General features: G+C 37.6%; 1 protein-coding gene across 2 annotated transcripts in view; it reads right to left on the bottom strand.

The window, feature by feature from the left end:
* DYNC2H1 (dynein cytoplasmic 2 heavy chain 1) overlaps nucleotides 1-26,851 on the bottom strand; it is a 6,555,988-nt gene that overhangs the window by 602,855 nt on the left and 5,926,282 nt on the right. For both annotated transcript variants that reach the window (XM_044072582.1, XM_044072581.1), the window contains one exon: nucleotides 17,511-17,615. In XM_044072582.1, coding sequence (XP_043928517.1) covers nucleotides 17,511-17,615 — 105 coding nt within the window. The remainder of the gene's footprint in view (nucleotides 1-17,510; nucleotides 17,616-26,851) is intronic.

Below are 26,851 nucleotides of genomic sequence, written 5' to 3'. Positions count from 1 at the left end.
CCCCTTCCCATCTGCAAAGTGTTCTTCTAAACATTAATGACATGAAATAGAGCATATGCTTTGGAGTCCCCTACAAATTTAACAAAGTCAAAAAGTCCAATAATTCCAGGTTTTTCTGTCATGCCTCACAAATATAATTAATGCTTTGTAATCCCACATTTATTGTCCATTTCTGAATTGATGGTTTTATTCCTGTTTGCCTCTATCTCCCACATCCAGTCTCTGCTTCATTCTTAACATACTCTCAGCTCTTCTAATCAACTCTTGCATTTTTTTTCCTGTCTCTCAGGCATTATCCTGTGACACACTGGAAAAGGTCTCACTGGCACAGTCTCCCTGTAGCCTTTACTACCAGAAGAACAAGAAGGAGAATTGCCTTCTGTTTCACAGTTTACTTTTTGTTGGACAAACATTTGTATTTCCTCCTTAACATGTTCTGCATCAAAAAAATGTTTTTGTCTCCAAAAAAGAATATTCTGAAGTACAGGAGTTTGAATCTCATGCCTCCTTCTTGACACTCCCTGGTTAGTGGAAAAAATTTACTCTTCTTCTGCCTGGTGTACAGCGAGAAATCACTTTCCACAAACACTCTATTGTCTTCCACTTTAGTATGCTGCCCTTCTGCCACAGTTTTGTCAGAATCAACTCCTTCTGCTGGTAGGACTGCATCTTTACTATTAAAAGTCTAGTTTGCTTTCTCATGGCCATGTTTGGAGCATACACACAATGTGCCCTTTTGATTAACCCCTGCTGTGGAATACCAGTCCAGTTGCTTATTTGTGCTTTTATAAAACTGATACAGTCTGTTCCTTCCAGCTTCTCTGGTACAGCAAAAACTTCAGGTTTTCCCTATGTGTTCTGTCCTCTGATTTCTATTACATTTTGAAACAGAAACAGCTCTTCTTGAGCAATCTCATATTCAAGCCAGCATTTTCGACCTCTGATTTTTTTTTGCAGTTTTATCACCTCATCAGAGCATCTGTTTAAAGCTTCTTCCATTTTCCAGCCTTTTGTTATTGGAGTTGATACAGTTCATCAGTGTTTCATTTATTTTAATCAGCTCTAAGTACATTTGACTTATTTTTTCCTCTATGTTACTGGAAGTCATGTCTTGCACCAGAGCTGGAGCTTGCAATGCTTTCTGCAGAGCAGCTGCAGAATTCTTCCCAGAAAGATTTTTTCTCACCTTTTGTGACTGATTTTCTTTCAGGTTCTCTGAATTTCTTTTTTGCTGGCATCCAGTCGGTATACCTACTTGACAGCTACTGAAATTTACCCTAAAATTTTGAGTTTATTGGCTCTCTCTTCTGAGATTCTCTTTTCACACAGGGAGAGCTGAAATTAAGCTGTTACTCAATGTGCAGCCATTTGGAGGTCCCTTCCTTATTAGAATTTTGAGAGGAAGGGGAACTAATCTGATTCGTGTAAATAATGACAAAACCAAAAGCACCAGAAATGACCAAAAATACAAAAGAATAACGATCCGAATCCACCACACGAAAAAAACTTTACTTTTAAAACAGTATTAATCGCTTTCATCTCATCATAGGAGACTTCATCAGAATACAAAGTGATGCATTTCCAACCCAGTTTAAATAGCCCACTTAAATGAAATCATAAGTTCCTTAACAAACCAAAACTGTAAAAATCATATTACAAAAACACATAGGAAGTTGTGACATGAAATAAAACTGAAAACCATTATACTCAAGTATAAAACCTCTTTGTTAAACTCAATCTATCATAAAAAAAACTTTATTATAATCATATAATATTTGCTCTTTCATTTAAGATAGGAGATATTGATATAGCATCATTTAACCCAGGGGGAACATTGCAGCTAATCTACGCTGCCATTCAGTTTCCCTCTTTCTTAAATTATTTTTCCAATCCCCTCCCCTTTGGTCTAATTTGATAATATCTAATATAACAAACAAAAATTTTGTAAACGCAGTGCAATTAATAGAATGTTTGTACAGGGTGTTGCATTGTTTATTTTTTATATCATTCGAGTGTTCATATATTCTACACTTGAGTGAACGCTCCATTTTACCCACATAAAAATGTGAACATGTCATACATACTGCTAAATAAACCACCCTATTTGTACAACTTCCTTTTTTAAAAAAAATATTTCACTCTTTAAACAGTTATTTAATACTATGGAATTCACCTTGATTATATACGAACATTGACTAGAACTACCACATGCCCTGGTTCCATGATCTATTTGCTTTCTTACATCCAGCTTACGTTCAAAAAGCTTCTTAAAATTTTTACCAGTTTTATTAACAAATCTAGGCCGTTATCCAACCTTCTCAAAAACTTCATTATTTGTTCTAAAAAAGTTCCAATTAACTTCCAGGGCCTTCTTTATTTTACTAGTAAGATGATTAAATTGTAGTAAACATGCTCTATCATAACCATTATGTATTTCCTGTATCACACCAGCGGTCGCACCTTTATCCAAACCCACTACTAAAATGGGCTTGTACTGAGTATCCCACTTTCCATAGATCTCACCAATAATCTCAACAACACAACTTTTGGGGTACGCTCTCTCTTGGAACATTACAGAAATTTCTTCAAGTTCTGCTCCAAAATCATGTCATACAAGCCGCTCTTATTGCTTGTCCCTTAATTATGCTCTTTTTTTGCTTATATGGGTTGTTGCTGTCGAAGTGCAAATATGCATTACAAAAAGTATCTTTCCTGTATACCCTGGATCTAAATCCATCCTGTCCATGGGATATAAAGGTGTCCAAGTAATTAATACCATCTCTAGCATACTTGAAAGTAAATTTAAGGAAATCTGTGGTATTGTTTAAATATTGTACAAATTTGTCTATTTTAGTGCTAGTTTTCTTGCCACAGAATAAAAATATCATTCAAGAAATGTGAATACATTTTCACTTTATTCCAATAGGGGCAGTTCATTACAAAGGTGTTTTCCCATCCCAGAAGTACAAGATTTACATAAACTGGGACCCAGGCTGCCCCCATTGCCACTCCCTTAATCTGTTGATAGTACTCCCCTTCAAACCAAATGAAATTATTCTCTAACACAATACTCATGAGTTCACAAATAAGAATAACTTGGTCATGTTTCAAATTGGAAAAATGAAACAAAGTTTCCTCAAATAATGCAAGGCCATCATCTTCCGAAATTACACTGAAAAGATCATTCACATCTATGGTTAAAAAATCAAATCCTTGGCCCACATCTCCTTTTTTAATAAACCCAAAAAACACCATGAGGGGTTAAGTAAATGTTGATTTTTTTCTATAACATGTCGTATATAAGTATCAATAAATACTGCCAAGGGATGTGTCTTGTATCCTCTTGCGGCTACAATTGGCCTAAAGGGTGGTTTCTTCACAGTTTTATGTATCTTGGGTATTCCGAAGAATACCAGGATTACAGGATCCTTTCTATATAAAAAACTGTACAAGTTGGAATCTATTCTTCTGTTAAGTAAATATTCTTCCAAATAGAAATCTATTCTAGAATAAGAGATACTGATCTGATTTTGGACACCCCTACATAAGTAGTGTTATCAAATAACAATTCTTGCATCTCATTTGAATAATCAGTGGTTTTAAATAATACCACTCTTTCACCTTTATCTGGAGTCATAATACGAACAGACGTGTCTCTCCTCAAATCCATTAACAAGTTAAATTTATCTCTAGTTAAATTCCAAGGCACCTTATTATCATTCATATGTATTTTATAAATATCTTCCCTGTTTGGAAGTTTTTCAATCCATATATTTCTAGTTAATCACTGTATATTAATCAGATCAGACAACAGTAGTAGAAGTAGCGAACTTAAACTCGTCTTAAGTCAAAACAAAACAAAAAATAATAATAGAAAATATATAATTATACAGCATTACTAAGTATTTGAAAGTAATCCAAGTAAGGCAGGAAGTCTGTTTCCAGTTGAAAATCCTTTATTAAGTACACAGACAAGCGATCCAAGTAAAACAAAAATAGAGTAATCATTTCCTCACAAGCTTTCTAAATATATATATATATATATATATATATATATATATACTTTTTATCAGGCATGAGAGTGGTTTATTGTGCTGTAAAACAAAGTGTTATTGGTACACATGTTAAATTCACATCCCTTTCCCCATCAGTGTGACATTCAAGCTGGTCCTGCCCTACTTAGTAGCTGTCATAATAATATAACCCTTATGTACTTTAAATAAAATGTATAATGATGATGCGGTACCTCTTATTAAACCAGATTATTAAGTAGATTATTAAGTCTGTGATTTTATCCAAGACAATATACTACATGGCTGGAAATATATCAACCTTAGTTCATTTGGCAATCAAAAAATATACTGCGGTGGTGGTGTTGCGGTAGCATTGTCGCCTCATAGCAAGACGTTGTCCCGTTCGATTCTCAGCTAGAGCGTTTTCTGTGTGGAGGCATACGTGAATGGGGCGTGCCTTCGTTGAAGGTTGTGCATCAGGGCTGGTAACCCGGTATGTAAAAATCCACTACCAATCATTAGCGGACCGGAGTTCCGCTGTGGCGACCCCTAACCGGGAAATGCCGAAAGACATAAACATATACATTTTGCATGTAAAAATCAATTTCTATTTTCATAACCTATTGTTACCAAAGATCACTTTCGTCCTTCTAGACTTCTTCAGGTCTGTGCACAAGAACCCTAAAAACTATCTATACAAATGTATATAATTGTATAATTAGTATTGTTATTACACATCATTTTGAATAAAGTGGAAAAAAGAGAACCAGAAAAATAAATAAATAAATAAAAATAAGAAAAAATGCATGTATGATGGATGGAAACAAAATATACACTTAAATTACAACTGATTTAAAACGGTATTTAAAACCAACTGGTAGAATAAAATAAAATATAATTAGTCATGTAAACTATGTGGCAATTTTCAAGTTCCAGTACACTTTTAACTGAACAGTAGTAGTTTTAGTCCAGGCTTCCTTAAAGAGTTCAGCTTTAATTGCCACATGAGTTCATGTTTCTCCAGAATATTCAAGATGTCTCCTTCAAGATCACCCATGTCTATGCGATCCAGGATCTGGAACTTAAAACCTGTGTGTCTTTTATGAAGAGAAAGGTGTTTGGCTAGTGCATTATTTTTACATCCAGAGCAGATTTCTGACAGATGACTTGAAATCCTACACTTTAGTTTATTTACAGTCTTGCCCACATAGAATGCATCACATTCATTGCACTGTTCCCTGTACATTACTTTTGTAGTGTTACAGACACCTCCTACACTGGTTTTAATGATTTTCTTTAAATAAGGGCAATAAAAACTATCACCTTGCTGTATAAAAATACAAAATGTACAATTAGTTTCACATCTTTTAGTGCTTTTCTCATATGGTCTAGGTTTAAATTCAATAAAACTTCTAATGTTTCTGGCCTTCCTATAAACAAATGATGGGGCTTCACCTTCTGCTAGTAAGGAACAACCTTAGTGTGCAGGAAGCTACAAAGGCTGACATCACATTTTTAAAAACAACATTGGAAAATGAGAACCACAATGACTTAGATGCTAAATTTGAGCTGCTTAAAGAAAGAGTGAAAGGATATGAGCAGTCCATTAAAGAAAGAAAGATTAATAAAATGAAACTAGATCAACTGGACAAAGATGATCCTGGGAGACTTACTAGGAGGTACAATAATAATAACAACAACAACAACAGAACCAACAAAATACAAGGTTTTAGTTATTACAGGGGATATAAGGGAAAGTATAACCATGCCAGCAGACCTCAATGGGATTTTCCCAGGGGAGATCCTCGCACAAAACCAGACAGGGGCACAATACAGGACCACCAGGAGACTGTCCCCCCAACATCTCACTCCCCACAACCCCAATCCCCACTGGCTATCAACACTCCGCAGAGGCCTCTGACATCACAGAAGGATCAGGACAAGAACATAAGCCACAGCGGCAACCAGAACTGACAGAGTTCTACAGGATGAATTACAGGACTACCAGGACAACCGGGACCACAGACAATCCAGCTACCAGGAGCAGCAGCACCTTCACAGAGACCATTTTCTTCAGGAAGACCAATATCGACAGCACAGACATCAACCACCACACCAATACCAAAGCCAGCACCAGTACCAGAACAAAAATGATGACCACCACCAGAGCCCCAGAGCTTGTCCCTCTTACCAGGTTCCCCTATACCACAGCCACAGCAAGGAATACTACAACAACCCACCGAGATTCCAGAAAGCAGAGGAGGAATTCCAGAGGTCTCATACTCTATTCACAAACTCCCAGGGAGACAGGAGAACCAAACAGTGGACAGGGGTGAGGGAAATACAATACATGGGCAATCCCCACTGGAACTCCGACTACAACCAAGATCCCAGGCTCAAACGGAGGAACCACCCACAATAACAGGTACAATAAAAACAATAACAGGTGCCACAATAACCGGTGCTCCCCTTATCTGGAACCACTCTGCTAAAGCACTGACTGAAGAGGAAAAAAGTGTGTTGTCCAAAGGACTTACTTTTGTACCAAGCTGCAGGAGTGAGGTTGCTCAGGTACTGACAGACCTTAAAATGTTTGTAAGGAAGCTCAACTTAAGGGTACAGTTTCATGGCAAAAGTAATGACATTGAAAATAAGCCTATTGATGAAACTATAAAAAGGCCTAGTAGCTACTGTCCACCACTACATCAAACACTAGCTGCTTTCGAAGTGAAATGTAAGATGGATATCAGGAAACTGCTTAAAAAAACCTCCTAAGAAAAAACTGTATAAATTAACACAGGGAGAAAGAAAAGCATTGCTTGAGCTAGGCAATGATAAATCCAGGCATATAATGAAGACAGACAAGGGAGGAGGGTATACGTGTGACTTGATACCACTAGCTACAACAAAAAGATAGAGAACATGCTGGAGGATAACAGATTTTATGAATTATTTACCATGGATGACATAAAAAGAGCATATGATTTATGGAGCACTAATCTCACCACATTATGGAAAGAAAAACTTATCACTGAAAATCTTTATAATTATTTATGGAGCCCATGCCCACGTTTACCTTACTTTTTTGGATTAGCAAAGCCACACAAGAACAGAGAAGACCCACCTTATAGACCAGTGGTAGCAAGTGGAGGTTCCCTTACTGATTACTTGCTGAAACCTCTAGCAGAAAAGAATAAGTCATACATAAGAGATTCAATGGATTTTTTGAGGAAAATAAAAAACATTACAGTGGAAGATGACAGTATTTTATTAACTATTGATGTGGAATCCTTGTACACAGAGCTCCCTCACAACTACTGTATAACAGCAGCTATGGAGTCTTTTAAGAAACATAATCAGGGTACACAGGCACAACTACAAAAGTTAAGCAAGCTCATTAATCTTGTACTGGACTTCAATTTCTTTACTTTCAATGGCAAACACTACAAACAAAAAACTGGTATAGCAATGGGGGCTGCCATGGCTTCCAGCATAGCTAACACAGCCCTGGGCAAATGGGAGGAGAACTTTGTGTTAAACAACACAGACTACATGCAGCATATCACATGCTATTTACGTTTTATTGATGACATCTTTATTGTGTGGGAAGGTGACATCTTGCAGCTTGGAGATTTTATCACTTACTGCAATCAAACAACCCCCTTCCTGAAGTTTACCTCTTCCCATAGCTGTACTTCAACCACTTTCTCAGATATGAAGATTTCCAAGGACACCAACAATAACAGAATCACCACTGATCTATTCGGAAAACCAGGGTTAAATTATTACTCCACAGTAGAAGTCTACATCCTACAAAAACCAAGTATAACGTAGTGAAGTCCCAAGGCTATAGATTAGCTAGAATTACTACAGAGATGGAACCATTTTTGAGAAACCTGAACAACTTAGAGAATGATTTTCTAGTGAGAGGCTAAAAAACATCCTGGAACCCATTATAAAACTGAAAAGGACTGAAGCACCTTCACTCAACCTCCCCAGTAGAAAAATGGTAAGTAATTCCACAGAGAATAACAAATGCAAAAATAGCTGCATCCTGACATACACTTTGGATTATCACAGTATCAACAATATTACTGAAGAAAACTGGGACATTGTCACAGGAAACCCTTTTCTGATTAACATCTTGGGTGAAGCCCCATCATTTGTTTATAGGAAGGCCAGGAACATTAGAAGTTTTGTTGAATTTAAACCTAGACCATATGAGAAAAACACTAAAAGATGTGAAACTAATTGTACATTTTGTATATTTATACAGCAAGGTGATAGTTTTTATTGACCTTTTTTAAAGAAAATTATGAAAACCAGTGCAGGAGGTGACTGTAACACTACAAAAGTAATTTACAGGGCACAGTGCAATGAATGTGATGCATTCTATGTGGGCAAGACTGTAAATAAACTAAAGCGTAGGATTTCATGTCATCTGCCAGAAATCTGCTCTGGATGTAAAAATAATGCACTAGTCAAACACCTTTCTCTTCATAAAAGATACACATGTTTTAAGTTCCAGATCCTGGATCGCATAGACATGGGTGATCTTGAAGGAAACATCCTGAATATTCTGGAGAGACATGAACTCATGTGGCAATTAAAGCTGAACTCTTTTAGGAAGCCTGGACTAAACTACTACTGTTCAATTAAAAGTGCACTGGAACTTAGAAAATTGCCACATAGTTTACATGACTAATTGTATTTTATTTTATTCTACCAGTTGGTTTTAAATACCGTTTTAAATCAGTTGTAATTTAAGTGTATATTTTGTTTCCATCATCATACATATATTTTTTCTTATTTTATTTTATTTTTTTCTGGTTCTCTTTTTTTCCACTTTATTCAAAATGATGTGTAATAACAATACTGATTATATAATTATATATATTTGTACAGATTGTTTTTAGGGTTCTTGTACACAGATCTGAAGAAGTCTAGAAGGACGAAAGCGATCTTTGTTAACAATGGGTTATGAAAATAGAAACTGATTTTTACCTGCAAAATGTATATGTATATATTTATATATATATTTTGATTGCCAAATGAACTAAGGTTGATATATTTCCAGCCATGTAGTATATTGTCGTGGATAAAATCACAGACTTAATAATCTGGTTAAATAAGAGGTACTACATTCATTATAAATTTTATTTAAAGTACATAAGGGTCATATTATTATGACAGCTACTAAGTAGGGCAGGACCAGCTTAAAAGTCACACCGATGGGGAAAGGAATGCGAATTTAACATGTGTACCAATAACACTTTGTTTTACAGCACAATAAACCACTCCCATGCCCGATAAAAAGTATACATATATTTAGAAAGCTTGTGAGGAAATTATTACTCTATTTTTGTTTTACTTGGATCGCTTGTCTGTGTACTTAATAAAGGATTTTCGAATGGAAACAGACTTCCTGCCTTACTTGGATTACTTTGAAATACTTAGTAATGCTGTACAATTATATATTTTCTATTATTTTTTGTTTTGTTTTGACTTAAGATTAGTTTAAGTTCACTACTCTACTACTATTGTCTGATCTGATTAATATACAGTGATTAACTAGAAATATATGGACTGAAAATCTTCCACACAGAGAAGTTTCTTACACTGTTTTGTTTTTGGACCCACTACACTTGTTTAGTGGGTTGTTTTGAGACTTTGGGGATACCACTGAGATTACTTGTTTTTTATAAATATCTCCCAATGCCAGCTTTTCAAAAGTATCCACTAAGGAGTGTAATGGAGGATTAAAAGTACTCCTTTTCCTAGGTACAGGTACCGCTGTGTTGGAACTTACATTATACCCAACTGTTTCTCCAAAAAATATTTCAAAATTCAATTTCCTTGTATATAACTTTCGAGCCATAATAGTATCTACTAAATCTCCTTTCTTTTCAGGAATGAATTTCATACCCTTGGAAAAAAAAGTGGAAATAATCTTCTGTTATCAATCTATCCGTGTAGTTGTAAATGGTAAATCCATTACAACTGTTCACGATCCTGTTGCCTAATATACCTAATTCCTATACCTGTTCTCATTCTGGTAATATATCCTGTTCTGTGACTGTGGGTAGTAACTGCTGTTGTATCCCCCCCTTCTCCGTATACCTTTGAGCCAGTCTCTCCGAGTGCCTTAACGCTGGAAAATCCTGCCCTCCTTCACTCATTCAAAATTCATATTGTGCTCACTATTTCCCCTTAATACTTCACTATAACTCAACGGTTCTGCTTCCCCCATAGCATTGAAATTGTTATTATTCATCACACATGCTTATAGGATACACCTGTTTACCTTGTTTACCTTGTTTCAAATCTCTCTCTTACGCTTTTATGAAAAATGTTATTGCACCTTCTTTCCACTTTCTCTAAACTTTTAACATTCAATTCACTATATTGAAAAGATAAAGTCCTCCATAATTTTCATATCTAAAACATCAACTTCCTGTACCACAGCTCTTTGTTTTTCATAACAAAATAATGTTTTTTTAGTAAACCCATCCCCATTTCTTCAAAAAAATACAAAAATCATTAATTACATCACTGTTATAAAAAATTCCAAAAGGGAATTTGTACAGTCTCAGTCCCTACTCCGAGGTGATCTCTGCCTAACATATAAAGCTATGTCAAACCCAGAGCTGTTGGACACGCTACACCTAAAGAAATCCCAATTCCTCCGAGCTACATGCTCTAGGGACCTAAACCTTGTCACCACAATAAACAGGATACGATGGAGGGATAGATTCCTGTCCCAGAGACTTCCTATACTCTGGAACAAGCTACCCATCTATGTCAAGCACAGTTCTTCATTAGCACTCCAAGAAAAATCTTGATGAGTAGATGGGAAATAGGAAATACACCCCGGGGAACACTTCTGTGTCTCTGCTGGACAGTGGCACAGGAAAATAACTTTCTTGGGTGGCGTAAGCTATGGAACCTTGCTGGCTAGGCTTACGTAGGCCCTTGGGCCGATGGCCTAGTACCTACCTATGAACCTATAAACACAAACATTCATTGAGATAGGCCATGTCCATTTACATAGTTTTTAATTTAAAAAGTCTATTCTCTAAATAAGTACATTTGACTTATTTTTTCCTCTAGGTTACTGGAAGTCATGTCTTGCACCAAAGCTGGAGCTTGCACTGCTTTCTTCTGAGTAGCTGCAGAATTCTTCCCAGAAAGATTTTTTCCTCACCTTTTGTGACTGATTTTCTTCCAGGTTCTCTAAATTTCTTTTTTTGCTGGCATCCAGGCAGTGTACCTACTTGCCAGCTACTGAAATTTGTCCTAAAATTTTGAGGTTATTGGCTCTGTCTTCTGAGATTCTGTTTTCACACAGGGAGAGCTGAAATTAAGCCGTTACTCAATGTGCAGCCATGGAAGTCCCTTCCTTATTAGAATTTTGAGAGGAAGGAGAACTAATCTGATTAATGTAAATCACTAGAAGAGTCTAGCAAAAGAGTTTTTTTCTTGTTCTGGACCTCTGCAAAAGACTGCAGGTTTTTTCCATTTCTACTTTTTATCAAAGCTTCCAGTGCTAAACTGAAATACTCTCTTTTAAATATCTTACAATCAGAATAAGCTTGTAGTAAGACACAAATCCAGCAGCATGGAGTTAAATACAGCCTAGCTTGTGAAAAACTCTTCAGAAGTGCAAGGTCTACCACATAATGGAACCCCCTTGATCCAACATAACCACAGGGGATACTAACAAAGGACACAATGAAGGTGCTATTATGGTTATTTATTCTACAATACTGAGGTCAGTAAGCAAAATGTTGTTTCTTTAGCAAACTTACTGCATACTGCTGTTTTGGGTAATCTGTTAAATTGTATTATCCCTCTCATACTTTGAAGTGAAAGTGGTACAGAATTGTGTTTCTTTAGATGTCTTGCATCTTCCTTTAATGATTCTCCTTCACCAAACATCACTACTTTTTTTTCTGTTTATTGTCAGGGTTCATACCATCCATTCTTTAGGAAATAATTGGGAATTTAAGTAAAAAAAAAAGTAGGAATCACAGTTTTGTGGTAAAAAATTAGACTGCAGCCTAGCAGAACCATAAGACCCATACTGACAACTCAAGCTACTAATCTAAATTAAATATTATGTCTCCTTATCAGTGATACATCTGTTTTCCTTCCCATTCTGAACTCTGACAAAAATATACTCAAATAGCTGCTGACTGTTCCGTTATTTTTTCTTTATAATTACATTTGTAACACACAGTGACTGGATAATGAAACTGGCGGTTTCTAATGCTCAGAAACATACCTGGCTCAGGTCTATCCCACTCCGCTTTCTTTCCCTACTCCCAATTCCCACCCACCTCTCTACAACTTTATTTATACCTATATAAGGCTCTCATATTACTATATAGACCCTCTCCCCTTATTGCCTGTAAACACACTCCAACTCTTTAGTTATCCTCTTTCTTCTGCAAAACTTCCTATACTTCAAGGATTATTCTGAAATCGCCACAATCGGGTAAAGGTGGAGACCCTCCACAATTTGTCACCTACTTTTCATCTGCTAGTAATAACCAATAACCATTATAATTTTCATTACGTCCACTAAACATGTTGCTCATATATCTAAGCACCTCTCTAATCCTTTTACTGTCACACTTCACGTGTTATATAACACCTATCTAACCAACTCTAAAATCCCCTACTCTTGCCTCTCCCACAAACATTATCTGCCAACCCTACTTGGACAAACTGCATCCAACTTATTTATCCTTTACAAATACAAATCTTTCTACTTCAGCACCTACTTTTCCACACTCAAGTATAAGCCAATTATGAACCTGCCATTATGTTCTTTACTTTACTTACATTACCAAATTGTTTCCCTATGTGGTCACGCACACCCTAATACTGGCCAATACCCCTCATCGCTACCATTCCCACCTACCTCTCCTATAGCCGTATCCCCAAGAAGCCTAAACATCTCCTCCATCAACATCCAAATTATATTTAAAATAACAGAATTCCCCTCCTGGATCTCTCATTACTCTCCTCATATTGTCATCCTCACTGAAATTTGTTTTAAGCCATACATAAAAGACACTAAAAATGTTTCCCTCAGGCTGTATTATACATGCTGACAGATTAAACTAAAAAGCTGTATGTGTAGCTATCCTATTTTCAAGTCACCTTTCTTTCTCTCTCATGCTTTGTACCACCTAGATTTCACTCCACAAAGATGCTAATTTCTAACCTGAAACTAAACAATCATAAAAGTATGCATATCATTGTATGTATATCCCTTTAGGTAAAAAATATCCCTATCCTGGAAGACAACACTAAATGGATATCAAATTGTATATCCTATGAAACCATAATCCATGGTGATACCAAAATCGACTAGCATCTCCTTTCAACAGACTATCCCTCAAACTGTTTCAACAGACTATCCCTCAAACTGTATCAACCTATATGGATTTTCGTAACTTACAACCTCCCACACTTACCCAAATAAAACTTAAATAAAGTTAAATAAGCACCGCTGTTATCCAAAGGTCCACTCATAAAACGAAAAAACGTGTATATCTAGCAAAATAATATACGAGTACCAGACCACCACGAGACCGTATAAAACAAAAAACAATAAATTTAATAAAAACAAACTGGATAAGCGCTTTCATGTACTACCAAGGTACGCTTCTTCAGATCTTAAAAACGTGCATCAAACTTCACTTTATATAGGCTACCATTCAAACAAATTAATTGGTTAATTGAACAATTATTATAACAAACAATCAACCACCATCAGATGGCTAGCTACTACATAAAAATGAACTACATCTATACAACTAAAATACACAACATAAATCAATAACACATACACTATGACCATAAGCTTACTAAAACCTCATAAATAAATATTAAAAAATATAAATGTTTTATATATATATATATATATATATATATATATACATACATATATTCTCAAAAGTGCTTACCTATATATAAATATTTACTAACATATAATACTTACGCATGTTATAAATAAAACTACATATTCAAAACACTGAATGCTAAATGGATTAATACCAATACCTATAACTGTTTAGCATCATAAATGTACACATGTATACTACAAACTAGTGTATAAATATAATAACTCTATTGTCATACTATCTATATATAATATTATTAATATTGTTATTATTAATATTTTATTTCATTTCAAACTACGTGCTTCAGACTTAATAGTTATGGATTGGTTCAAACCAGGTTCATAATGCGCTCGCAGTTTAAAAATCCATCAAAGTTCTATATTCTCTAAATAATTCTTAGTATTACCCCCTCGCATACTAGGCGTCACCATTTGCAGCACCCTAAACTTAAACTCATGTCCCTCATTACCCATAATGTGTTTAGCTAAAGCATTTTGTGGGTTAGATTTTCTAATATCATAAATATGATTATAGACTCTGTCTTTAAGTCTTCTTGTTGTCATACCCACATAAAACGCTTGGCATTGAACACACATAGCCAAATTCACAATGTTTATATATAGGTAAGCACTTTCTTTGTTATAACAATTGTTCAATTAACCAATTAATTTATTTGAATGGTAGCCTATATAAAGTGAAGTTTGATGCATGTTTTTAAGATCTGAAGAAGCGTACCTTGGTAGTACGTAGCATGTTTGCCAAATAAAACTTCAAATTCTGGCTCCATTCTAAACTGGATCCTAGTTTTAAATCCTGAACAATACAGTTTTCCCACAACCTTCCCAGAGAATGATTTAGTGACCACTATTTCAATGTCCAGTTAATAAAACACAACTACAAAGATCAACTTTGCAAGGAATGCTGTAACCTTACCAACTTTAAACTTGAGGTTTTCAACAATGTTCTTCAATCCCTTAACTGGTGCAGTCTTTCCACCTTACCACTTGAAGATGCTGCACTTAAATTCAATTTATTACTTCTCATTACTATAAATAGCTTTGACCCCATCAGAAAAAAATGTTCACCTAAACTGTCTGGCTATCACACACTAGTCACTAATGCACAAGAGAAACAAAGCTTGGCAAAATTGGCAAAGAACTAAATCTCCTGCCCATCTTCAAAATTTATAAGCATCTTCATAACCTTGCTAAAAACTCAAGTCAACTGTTGATAAAAACAGTATTATTTAGATCTACAAATACATCATTAAAAAAAATTTGTTCTCTATCAACAAAAGCTTGCAATCCTGAACTCTTACTGCACCAAACCTTGCCCAGATAGCTCTCACATAGAAAATGCTAATAAATTTAACCCCCATTTTACAGACTCTATTGCTGTCCTAATACAAAATCTCATACAAAAGCACGATGGACCTAATGAAGTTCCCACTTCAAATAAATCACTTTTCTCATTAAAATCGGTCTCTACCTCACATATAAAATATCTACTCAGTAAGCTCAAGCCATGCTCATCCTCCATTGACAATATTTATTTATTTTATTTGCATTGGTTTACCAGGAAAGTCCACTAGGCCAAAGTGAATCCATTTTCAGTGGAGGCCTGGGGAGAAATCTCCAACATAAGTACATAAAACATGCATACAACAAAATGTATTACAATTTTTTTAGAAGTTACAGAGAACTGCAATAACGTATTACAAAAATTTAGAAATTACAGAAAATTACAATACATGCACATGCAATCAAGAATACAATAAATTGTACAGGTATACCTACAGAATGTCTAAAGCCTGCAGCTATTTCCAATGTTTATGCAGTCTCTATTAAGTATCATATGTCCTAGCTCAATGGAAAAAAATCTACATCATACCTCTTCAAAGACGGAAGATCCTATGAAATAATCTTTAGATCCATCACTATCTTACCCCCCCCTTAGAATTCTAGAAAAAGTGCATACATTAGCAGATCTTACCATATCTTTGTCAGAAAACTCTACTAACGTCTAGCCAACATGATTTTTGCCCACACCCTAGCACAACTGCCCTGGTTGCCTTCTTAGATAATATCATCAAAGCTAAAAATAACTTGATCTCATCCCTTTTTTTCAGATTCCTTCAAAGCCTTTTAAACAATCTCTCACTCCAAATTACTCTATAAAATGTCTGCATTTGATCTGGCTAATGCAACCATCAGCTGGTTTGGGTTTGCTACTTACGTTTCTCACCAGCAACAATCTGTAAAATGGCACTCTACAAACCTTTTATTTACCCCAGTTAATACCAGTGTACCCCAAAAGCTTCTTGGACCTCTTCCCTTCAACATCATTATTAACAAGTCATATACATCCACGCAACAGACTTCCCTCATCCAATACGCCATGTATAATGTCTTATTGAGCTTTTCTCCCTGGTCCTCTTGAAAATGTGATTTATGCCCAGTCGGACCTTTCCAGTCATCAATTGCCAAATAAATAAATAAAAATGCCTTCATTATGTTTTGCTTGAAGAGCTCCAATGAAAAATAACAAATATTGTACGAGTGTGAGACACTATCCAGATACATTTTTTTCCAGCATTAAAGTGGGATGTGAGGCACTCAAAGGGGTGAGAAAAACAGAATAAAGTTCCAAACATTGCTGACCTTATACGGAAGCCTCATGCATTATAAACATTTGAAGGACTGCTGATATGACACCGACAATGGTTTTCACAGAAACTGAGGTACAGCTAATGAAATTTGACACTGGGAAATTAAAGCATATAAAGGTCATAAAACCCAAGAGTTTTGATTTACTATTAAAGTGACCCTCCCTAAACAAGACGGTCATATACCAGAAGTTCTTGTTGGAAATTACTGAGGTTCAAGATGGACAGAAAGGTGTAACTTCAATGACTTTCATAAAACATTATGCCAAAGCCACAATTTTGAAGTTCTAGGCTCAAAACAACAAACTGTTTTGCTACCACAAGCTTAGTTCAAGTCAAGCAGTATAAAAGAACTGTAACAGAACGGCCTGCACCTCCCTTTAAATGCAGTTATGCCTCAGTGCAATTCGGAATATTGCTGTTTAAAAGGAAGAGCAGATCCAGAACTACAAAAATTCAAACTGAAAACTATGATCCAGTAGGCAAAGGTATGTATTACATAAAATATTTTAGATTTTAGTCTCCATACGATAAGCAACTATAAATAGCAAAGGTTTTACTCAGCTTAGTTAAAAATTTCAGGCAAACCTGACAGCACACAAGAAAAATGACTAAAAACAAAAGACAAATGGAAGAATTAAAATTAATGCATGTATATATATATATATATATATATATATATATATATATATATATATATATATATATACACACACACACACACACATATATGCCACACAGCATTCTCATATTTACTTGCAAGATTTTCCAGTGATTTACTACATTAGAAATCAACTTCTAAAATGCATTTCAGAAGTCCAGCAGCTAACACTAATAACTTATTTTGGAATAAACATTGCTTGTAAAGCTGCTAGACATTATTCTGTTACTGGGCAATTTAAAAGTTATTACACTGACCTGGGAACTAATAATACGTTGTGATGAGCGTTCAATATTACTAGGCAACCCGAAAAAAGAAGGTTTGTCATCTTCTGGAAGGTTTTCAATGATACTGCGGTAGTCCTACAGAAAACACAAAAATAATCAGGATTAGTTGTTATACAACAATCATTTACTATACATGCAATTTTGTGCTGGCTTCCATACCTTTCAGGCAATGTGTGTTATCTCTCTGTTAAAGAACAGCTACGTAGAGATATGCGGACATGATGTCATTCAAAAAGCGCTTTATTGTAAATCTGAAATTTGTAAATATGGGAAAAAGTCCAAAAATACTGAAATACAGTGAAAACTGATGTGCTCCTTTAAAATTAGTTTTGCAGGGGGCAAGTCCTCTTTCACCCTTAATGTGGGCAGCAAGGCCCCAGACATATATGTGTATTTGTGTGTGTATATATATATATATATATATATATATATATATATATATACCAACTCCAAGATCATCATATCTCAAAGAAAAAAGAGAATATTCCCAAAATGGCAATCTTCGACTTAGTAGACACAAGTCCGCATTTTCATTCAGTCTCACTCTTCCGAGACTCATAGTAATGAGTCTCCGAAAATCATACCTACCCATTCAAAAATTAGATGACTAACATCCTGAAAGATTAATTACTTTCTGTTACAGTTCAAGTAAAATATTTTAAGCTATACTTTACAATTTTTAAGTATTATTCAGGCTTTTAAAGCTTCAGCTTTGTCCTACCTCATCCCAAAACATGTATAGTCTCAAAACTCTAGCATTTTTTTTTTTGCAATAGAACAGTTAATCTAAGAAACATTTTGCCTTACTTCAGTGTTTGTGTTTCAAAAACAACTAGGAAATTGGGAAATAAATGCTGAAAGAAAAACATTATGTACTCACCATAAAGTTCCATCAGTATTGTCGATTTTTTTCTCTCTCCTCACATAGGGGTTCCGGATCCAATCCATCGGATACAACTTGGCCATTGCTAAACTAGTGGCAACCAAAAAAGCTCTTAGATAACTACCCTTACCCACAATGCATATCTCCCTGCTACCTCAGATCTTGTTTGCAATAATAGTTACTAGGGAAAATACAGAAAGAAACATTAATTCTGAAAATTTTTGAGAAGACCACTTCTGGAATATTAAAGATAGAAACACATCCTGAAGAAAACTTGCTTCCATTTCAACCAGAAAAAAACATAGGCAGGGGATTGGAGGGAGGGAATGTGAAGAGAGATGAAAAAATTGACAATACAGATGGAACATTATGGTGAGTACATAACTTCTTTATCTGATATCAATTTTTCATTTCGTCTTTACATATGGGACAGAGTTTTATATCCTGAGTGGACTCATGGAAGGATGTTCTTCAGAACTATTGAGCTAAAGGAGGCTCTTTCCCAGGAGATCAAATCAAATTTATAGTGAGAGGTATGATGATTGGACCATGTGGCAACTGCACAAATCTCGTCCACTGAGGGATTAGTCTGAAAAATAGCAGATGGGGTCATAGACCTAGTAGAATGAGCTTGAATAGGTTTGGAAGGATTCATACCTTTTCAGGTGTAACTAAAAGAAATGCAATCTGAAAGCCATCTTGATAAAGTAACCTTGTAGCAGGTAGACCTTTCCTAGGGCCTGTAAAGGCAATTAATTAATTTGCTTTCCAAAACTCTTTAGTTCTATGCAGACAGAATTGTAACTGTCTATGCACATACAACAAATGCGGAACATATTCACCTTTATTGCTGAAGTTGGGAAAGAAAACAGGCAAATGTATCATCTAATTAGTATTGGTTTGTGAGACAATGTTGGGTAGAAAGGATGGGTTGGTTCGCAGACAAACTCAAGTATGGAAATTGACAAGCTAGCGCTTGAATATCTGATATCCGTCTCCCAGATGTAACAGCCACTAGAAAAAATAGTTTCCAGGAGAGAAACTTAATGTCACAAGTTGATGCCGGTTCAAAAGGGGGACGAACAATTAGGCGTAGTACTAAATTAAGGTCCCATGGAGGAGAGGGATCCTTGTGAGGAGGTCTTAACAACTGGGTCCCATTCAAGAAGGCTTTGCAAAGTTTGTGGGGAAATGAGAGAGAAGTTATCCTCCCTTATATGAAAGTCTGAAATGGCTGATAATTGTACTTTAATCATAGAGGCAGCTGCTCCTTTATTAAAAAGATCAGCTATGAATTCTAGAATAGAGTGAATAGGGGCTGTAAGGGGATCTATACTGTGCTGCTGAGCCCAAATTATGAACCTCTTCCATTTACTCCTATAAAGCTGAGATGACCTTAAAATGTGCTTGACTGGAGAGGAGAGCATGAGCTGTCTGGCAATTAATGAAGTGGAGGAACCAAGCTGTCAGTTTGAGGTTTTGAAGACTGGGATGAGTCATTCCTGTTAGTTGTGACAGCAGGTCTGGTATGGGTTCCAGGATCCAGGGTTCCTTCTGTAGACGAGGCCAGAGGAAGGGAAACCATATTTGTCGAGGCCAATACGGAGCAATGAGGATTACTGTTCTCTTCAACCTGCTTGCTTTCTGAATGAATTTGGGGATCAAGGGAATTGGGGAAAGGTGTACAATAGACTAGGAGGCTATGACAGCATCCCTCTGGGAATCCTCTTGTGGGGGATCAGGGCAAAGTAGCTGCTGCATTTGTTGTTTACAGGAGAAGCAAAAAGATAGCAGCAAGGCTGGCCCCATCTGTGGAAAATGTCTTCCGCTACTTTTTGGTTGAGGGACCACACATGAGGCATGAGAACAGATCTGCTCAACTTGTCCGCTATGAAGTTTCCCAGAATGTGCTTTGCTATGGGAAAGCGGATGGATGAGACTGCCCAATGCCAAACTCTGAGGGCTTCTCAAAATAGAGGGTATGATCTGGTTACCCCTTGTTTGTGTACATACCAGACCACTGACATGTTGTCTGATTGAATCACCACTGTCCACAGAGGAAGAACAGTCTGGAATGCTTGCAATGCCAGAAACACTGCCCTCATCTCCAGGACATTGATGTGCAGATCTGCCTCGTCTGTAGACCATATTCTTTGGACTGTCTTCCCCAGATAATGCTCCCCAACCTATCTGGGAAGCATCCATGGCCACTGTAGCCTGTGGCTGAGGGGGAAAAAAGGCTCAAGCTTGTGTCAACTGCTCTGACTGAATCCACCATGAGGGGGTCCTTTTGCATGTGTTTGTTAAGAGAATTTGGTGAGACACTGACTGATGGATAATTGATCACTGGGCAGCTAGAAGCCACTGTAGTATCCTCATATGGAACCTGGCTAATGGGGCTAACACTATCACTGCCACCATTGATCCTATGGCTTGCAGAACATGACGAGCAGCTACCTTCCTGTTTTGAATTAGTCTACGTGTTTGACACCTGATTGTCAACACTCTGGAGGAGGGAAGTTTTGTGATCATCTCAGTAGTATCCAATACCAACCCAATGAATTCTAGTGTTTGTGAAGGTTCCACGTGTGATTTTTGGTAATTTATTGTTATGCCTAGTTCTGTGCAGATTTGAAGAACAGTCTCTTGTATTTATCAGTAGATGCCAGGTCGAGGTGGATATGAGCCAGCCATCTAAATAAGGAAACATCTGGAATCCTCTTAGTGTCAGGTGAGCTGGAACCACTGCAATGCATTTGGTGAACACTCTGGGGGCAGTAGTGAGACCAAAGAGCAGTGCTCTGAACTGATAATGACTGACTCCAAAACAGAAGTGTAAATGTCTTCTGGAGCATCTCTCCATTTTTATATAGTAGTACGCATCCTGAAGATCTATTGAGCACATCCAATCATCCTTTTCCAGGAAAGGAAGTATAGACTGAACCGCGACCATTCAGAACTTGCTGCAATGAACAGACTTGTTTAATCTGCTGAGATCCACAATTGGTCTCCAGTCCCCTGTATTCTTTGGAACTAAAAGAATCCTGAGTATGTTCCAAATCCTATCTGGTCTCAGGGGACTTCTTGACTGACACTTTTTTCTAGCAGTTTTTTGAATTTGAATAACTGCCTGTTCCCTTTCATTGGGTGGGACATCTGGGATTCTTGTGTTTGGGGGGGGGGGATTTGAGAGAAGGAAATTTGATAACCCCTGGATATTATCCTCTGCTCCACATATCGGAAGTTATATTTTGCCAGGCTCTCCAGAGGTGGACAATCAGGCCTCCTTTCAGGAGCGCTGGAAGGGTTTCCTGAAAAAAGGATCACAGGATCCCTGGTTCTGCAAGCTCCTCTGCTGTGATGGCAGTGTCTTTCATTATTATTCCACCCTCTGCCTCTGGGGGAAAAATCACCACATGTGTCCTGGTAAGAACCCCGAGACTTTTTGTACCACATTTTACCGCCTATCTGACTTTTGGGTAGGGTCTCTGAGGGGTGGAGGAACATATACTCATGGTAGACAGAGTCTTACCTTCTTTCTTACATCTGGGTAGCACATCTATGACTTTGGGACAAAAAAGGAAGAGCCGTGAAATGGGGTATTGACAAACAAAGACTTAAAAGTCTCTGCAAAATCGCATAGGTGCATCCAGGCATGTCGCCTGATACAGACGCTGGAACCCGCCACCCTACTTGTTCCTTCAGTTGCATGTGCAATGAGCCTCATGGAAGAGTTAGCTACAGAGAGTAGGGTTGCTAGCTGCGAAGATATCTTTTCCTGTGCTCCCTCAGTTACTGCTCCTTCAGGGGTATCTGATAACTCCTTAATCAGATCCATTTGCAACCTTGTGAACTTGGAAAGACAGTTCAGTAATTGTAGGGCAAAAGTCACTGAAGATAAAACTATCTTCTCACATCTATCCATTGTCATGGAATCTTTATGTGTAGGATGGATAGTGGAAACTCTCCTCTGAAAGTTCATTCTTGGTCACTGCCACCATGACCATAGCATCTACTGCAATCCCTTTTGTCCAGAAGGCCTTATCATATGGGACAGTAATTATTTTGTTCAGTCTCCAGGGAACAGGCTCAATGGAGGCCAGGGTCTTCTGCACCCACCAACAGATCAGAGCTATGAGCTCATCAGCGGGCAGAGTCATCCAGGAGGATAATGGGTGTGAACCAAAGGCCGTCAGGTATACAAACTCCTCAGGTGAAAGATTACTGGACTGCCAGCCACCTCTCTGTTTCAGAATTTCTAGAATCTCCCCAAAGGAAACATCCTCAGGATGTGATCTTGGGGATCCTTCTCTTTCATCAAGGTCAGTGTCTTCAGTGGCAGACTCCTCCCTGGAGTCCAGATGCTTCCTCTTGTAAAGTCTCTTCTGAGGGACCTTTTCAGTGGGGTACTCTGGGGAGGTATCAGAAGAGAAAGAGGTAACTATATAGGTATCTTGGCGCCTCTGGTCCTGCTGTCCTGGTCAGAAAAAGTGTGCTGGGAATCCTGATTTGATAGAGGATTCAAGGGGGGCAGGTGACCTTTTAGATGCACTGGCAGCTATAGCCCTCTCCAAGGCCCCAAAGGCGGACTGTTCCTGAGTGGAGGACGACTCTGGCTCCAACAAGCCATGTTTGCAGATCGATGTCTCCTCCAACCCAGAAGACAGATCATCCAGGTTGGAAGCCAGAGCTGAGCTCACCTATGCTGAAGCCCTGATATGCACTGACTGCTATGACAGTCTGGGGGTCGAGTGTACTCAAAGACCATGAGGGGTTCACTATTGCTCCAGGAGCTCCCTGGCTCCAAAAAGACCAATGAGCTCAGAGCAAAGGCTTGATCCGAAAAAAGAGACCTCTTTGAATCCGACCTGAAAGGCACTGGGAGTACTGGATCCGAGGGCTCCGAAGCTTGCTACAAAGTCAGAGGAGGAGTAAGAGGGAGAGTAGTAAACTCAGACAGCCATGGAACCGTTTGGATCGAGGTCGACGGGACTTAATTCTCTGCGCCCATAGGATCTTCTGTACCAAATGTTCCACGTTGTCCTCAGTATGGTTGAAAGGGAAGAGGAAGCTTATGGGGATTTAGGCCTGGATAAGAAAGGAGAGAGTACCTCTAGAAGGGACTGGGTCTATGGTCGGGGAGTACCGGATCCTTGGGAGTGCCATAATAGGTTTGAAAGGGTTAAAACCTCCTTTGCTCTAGAGGCAATGCCTTTGCTAATCAAGTATGGTACACAGAAGGCCTTCCCTACTACAGTATATACATGGTGGTCAAAGTTAAGGTCGCAGTCTACTTGTGATCCCAGATCCCTTATCACTTCACTGGTAAATAAGGTATTGTTGTTAATTTGATAGTGTGAAGGGACATTCTTTTTATCGAAGGGAATGATGATGCATTTCTTTGCATTCAGTTTGAGACCGTGACTAAGACACCCCAGTCATTGGTCTGCATAAGACCCTCCTGAAGTATACTGACATCATTTGGGGATTCAATAATTGCACCCAGTTTGCAGTAGTTTGCAAACTTGGTCAGCCACAGCCTCTTAGTTTTGGCCTGAACTTCTGAGAAGTATATACCAAACAGTAGGGGGTCCAGCACTGACCCTTTTGGCACCCCACTGGTAAAAGGTCTGTTTGTGGATGTGGAGTCACCCACTTTGACAGTATGTGACCGGTTTGTGAGCCAGCTGGCAACCCAATATTGGTAATCCCCCAGTGCAGGATTGTGTCAAGGCCTTTCCCAAGTTGAGGTATACTGTGTACACAGATTTGCCCTCGTCAATGGCCCTGGTCACATTTTTGAAGCAATTCACCAGGTTTAATAGGCATGCCAAATTCCTCAGCATTTACCGATTTTGAGGTCCAAATAATGGGGTGCCATGAATTTCCGATTGGCCCCCTTAATTCTCGATTATTTTCCGGCCTTTTTTTTTTTACATTTTTTTCCCTCAGCAATTTCTGCTGACGTCATCATGTAGAGAATGAGGTCAGTGTCGTGAGAAGCCTGTCGGAATTTGGCTTGAGGGGTGTGTGTGACTGCTGACTCAATGATATTTGTTTATGTTTGGGTAGCAACAATGTGCGTCTCGGAATTCAGGTGCAGCAGCTATCCTAAAGGCTAGTAATTCTTTCGAGCAGAGACAGCAGCTGAGTCAGTTGAGAGAGGGTCAGGACTTGACTACAGTACACAGGCTCTAATTTTGAAGTAAGACTATCACGTCCCCAAGCAAGCCGTAAGCCGTTCATTTCAGCAGTGCACCAGGCCCACTTACTACTGTGTGTGTGTGTATTGTAAGTATTTAATTTGCAGGTTCTGCTTTGAATTTGTACTGTGAGGGCAACTATTTGATTTGCAGGTCCATTCTGCTTTAAACTCTGCATTTGTGCCGTAACCGTTACCATTCTGCTTTAAACTCAGTCTTCCTGGTGCCAGGATCCATCAAATCACACATGCATTCAAGTCCTTGAAGGAAAAAGTACCAGTATGACACTATCATAGTTTATGCTAGTGTCAATGAATTCAGGTGTACCTTCCTGGATTATATGGAGAGACAGACATGATGGAGCTCTTGGATTGTGTATCTAAGGGAGGTATTAGCACTGAGCAGCATTCTACCTTCTCCAAAGATGGTGCCATAATACAGGCAAAACATAACTGACTTCAATAACTGTCTTAGTTTTTGGTATCATTAAAAGGGGAGTCCTATATTTGTCAGCCAGGGAGGAAAGAAATGGCAAACCATGCTGTTTCACATGGCCTGTAACTTTCCCAGTTTTGATTACTGGCAAAGACTGTCCACCCCATAGTGTGTTTTATGCAATGCTAACCTGATACACCTACCAATGTAATTAAACAAATAAAGGAAAATATGAAGGTGTTACTGATCAATGCTAGGAGCCTAAGCAAGAAATTTAATTCCCTACAAGCCATTCTCACCCTTGAGGACAGTGACATCTATGTAGTGACTAAAACATTGTTTAAAATGGCAGAGAGCATACCAGCTATAGAAGGTAATAATGCCTTCCACATGTTTAGACCAGGTACTGAGCGGGAGGGGAAAAATGTGGAGATGTCTCAATCTTTATCCAGAATCAACTTGCAACAAGGCTGATAAAGCAGAGTGATAAACTACATCTTCCTTATGTCCAACTAACCATTAGGAAGGTCCTATACCACATATTAGCAAGCTATAAAAGTCCCTCAAAGACACAAGAAAGCTACAATGGTTATATACAGGAACTTGAATTACTCAATATTAAACCCAATACCATTTTCCTGCATGATCTAAACTATCCATCTATACAGTGAAAAATCAACACCATCACTAATACCCAAGCACAGAGATTCCTAGACTTTTTCAATACACACACCTTGGAATAATTAGACAGAGTAGGGGGAATAATATCTACGATCTTGTCCATGGAAGTATGGAGGCATCTTGCAACATATCCCTTGTGTATCTTCATCACTTGTTAGGTCTGACCATAAAGCAGACTCCTCTGAAATAAAAATGAATCCCTTCCACTCAAGGTACCTTTAGAAATTTGAGGCAAACTTTCTACTCCTAGGTGATACTGGCAAGCTTCAAATTCCCACCAAACCAAGGCAACTCCATTGAATATGCATAAATGTACTCTATCACACTATACCAGTATGTAAGCAGCTGTATACATGCAACTGTACCCTGTACGAACAAACGCAGGGCACACCCCAGAAACAAACTCATGTGGTGGAACCATAATACCAACAAGCTTTACAACAAAGGAAGAAAATTATCAAAAGTAAGAAGAGATGTATGTACCTATACATACATTTTAGTTTTAAGTTTGATGAATGTTTTTTTTTCTTGAAAATGGCATATAAATTCCGTTGAGGTATATAGATAGAATCTGTTATATTACAAAATCAGACGCATTACAGACATACTGTGTCACACAGCTTAAGCTGTATTGCCCACAAAGGCTGCATAACACAACAATGTAAATTAATTGAGCATGTAGCAGACTCAACAATAGTAATAAGAACTGGAAGTTCTAACAGAAAAAGACACCACTCCAAATAGAAAGTACCATAACATCAGAGCTAAATAAAAAAAAAAAAAACACATACAATGAATACACTTAATGAAAAAGGAAGAAGATAAATAGCAGCAGTTTTACTATTATAAAAAATCCTGGTCTCCCTTTGTTGATTGCTCTCCAGTATTAAAAAAGTACAAAAAATACAGAAAAACGTGCACTATAACAATAATACTAGTCAATGACCATGAAGCAAGATTTAACTTAAAAAACACAGTCTTCTTTATTCAACCATATATACACTTCATATCACCACTTCTAGTGCCTCGGTATAACAGTCTTCAAAGGAAGCGATGCTAAAATGACAAATAAAAAAAATAATAATAATAATTCTGATGCCTTGCTGGCT

Source organism: Protopterus annectens, chromosome 5.part0, assembly GCF_019279795.1.
Source record: "Protopterus annectens isolate FY-2018-M chromosome 5.part0, PAN1.0, whole genome shotgun sequence".
Classification (NCBI taxonomy): domain Eukaryota; kingdom Metazoa; phylum Chordata; order Ceratodontiformes; family Protopteridae; genus Protopterus; species Protopterus annectens.
The sequence above is the reverse complement of the archived record's forward strand: the minus strand, read 5'-3'. Positions and strand labels throughout refer to the sequence as shown.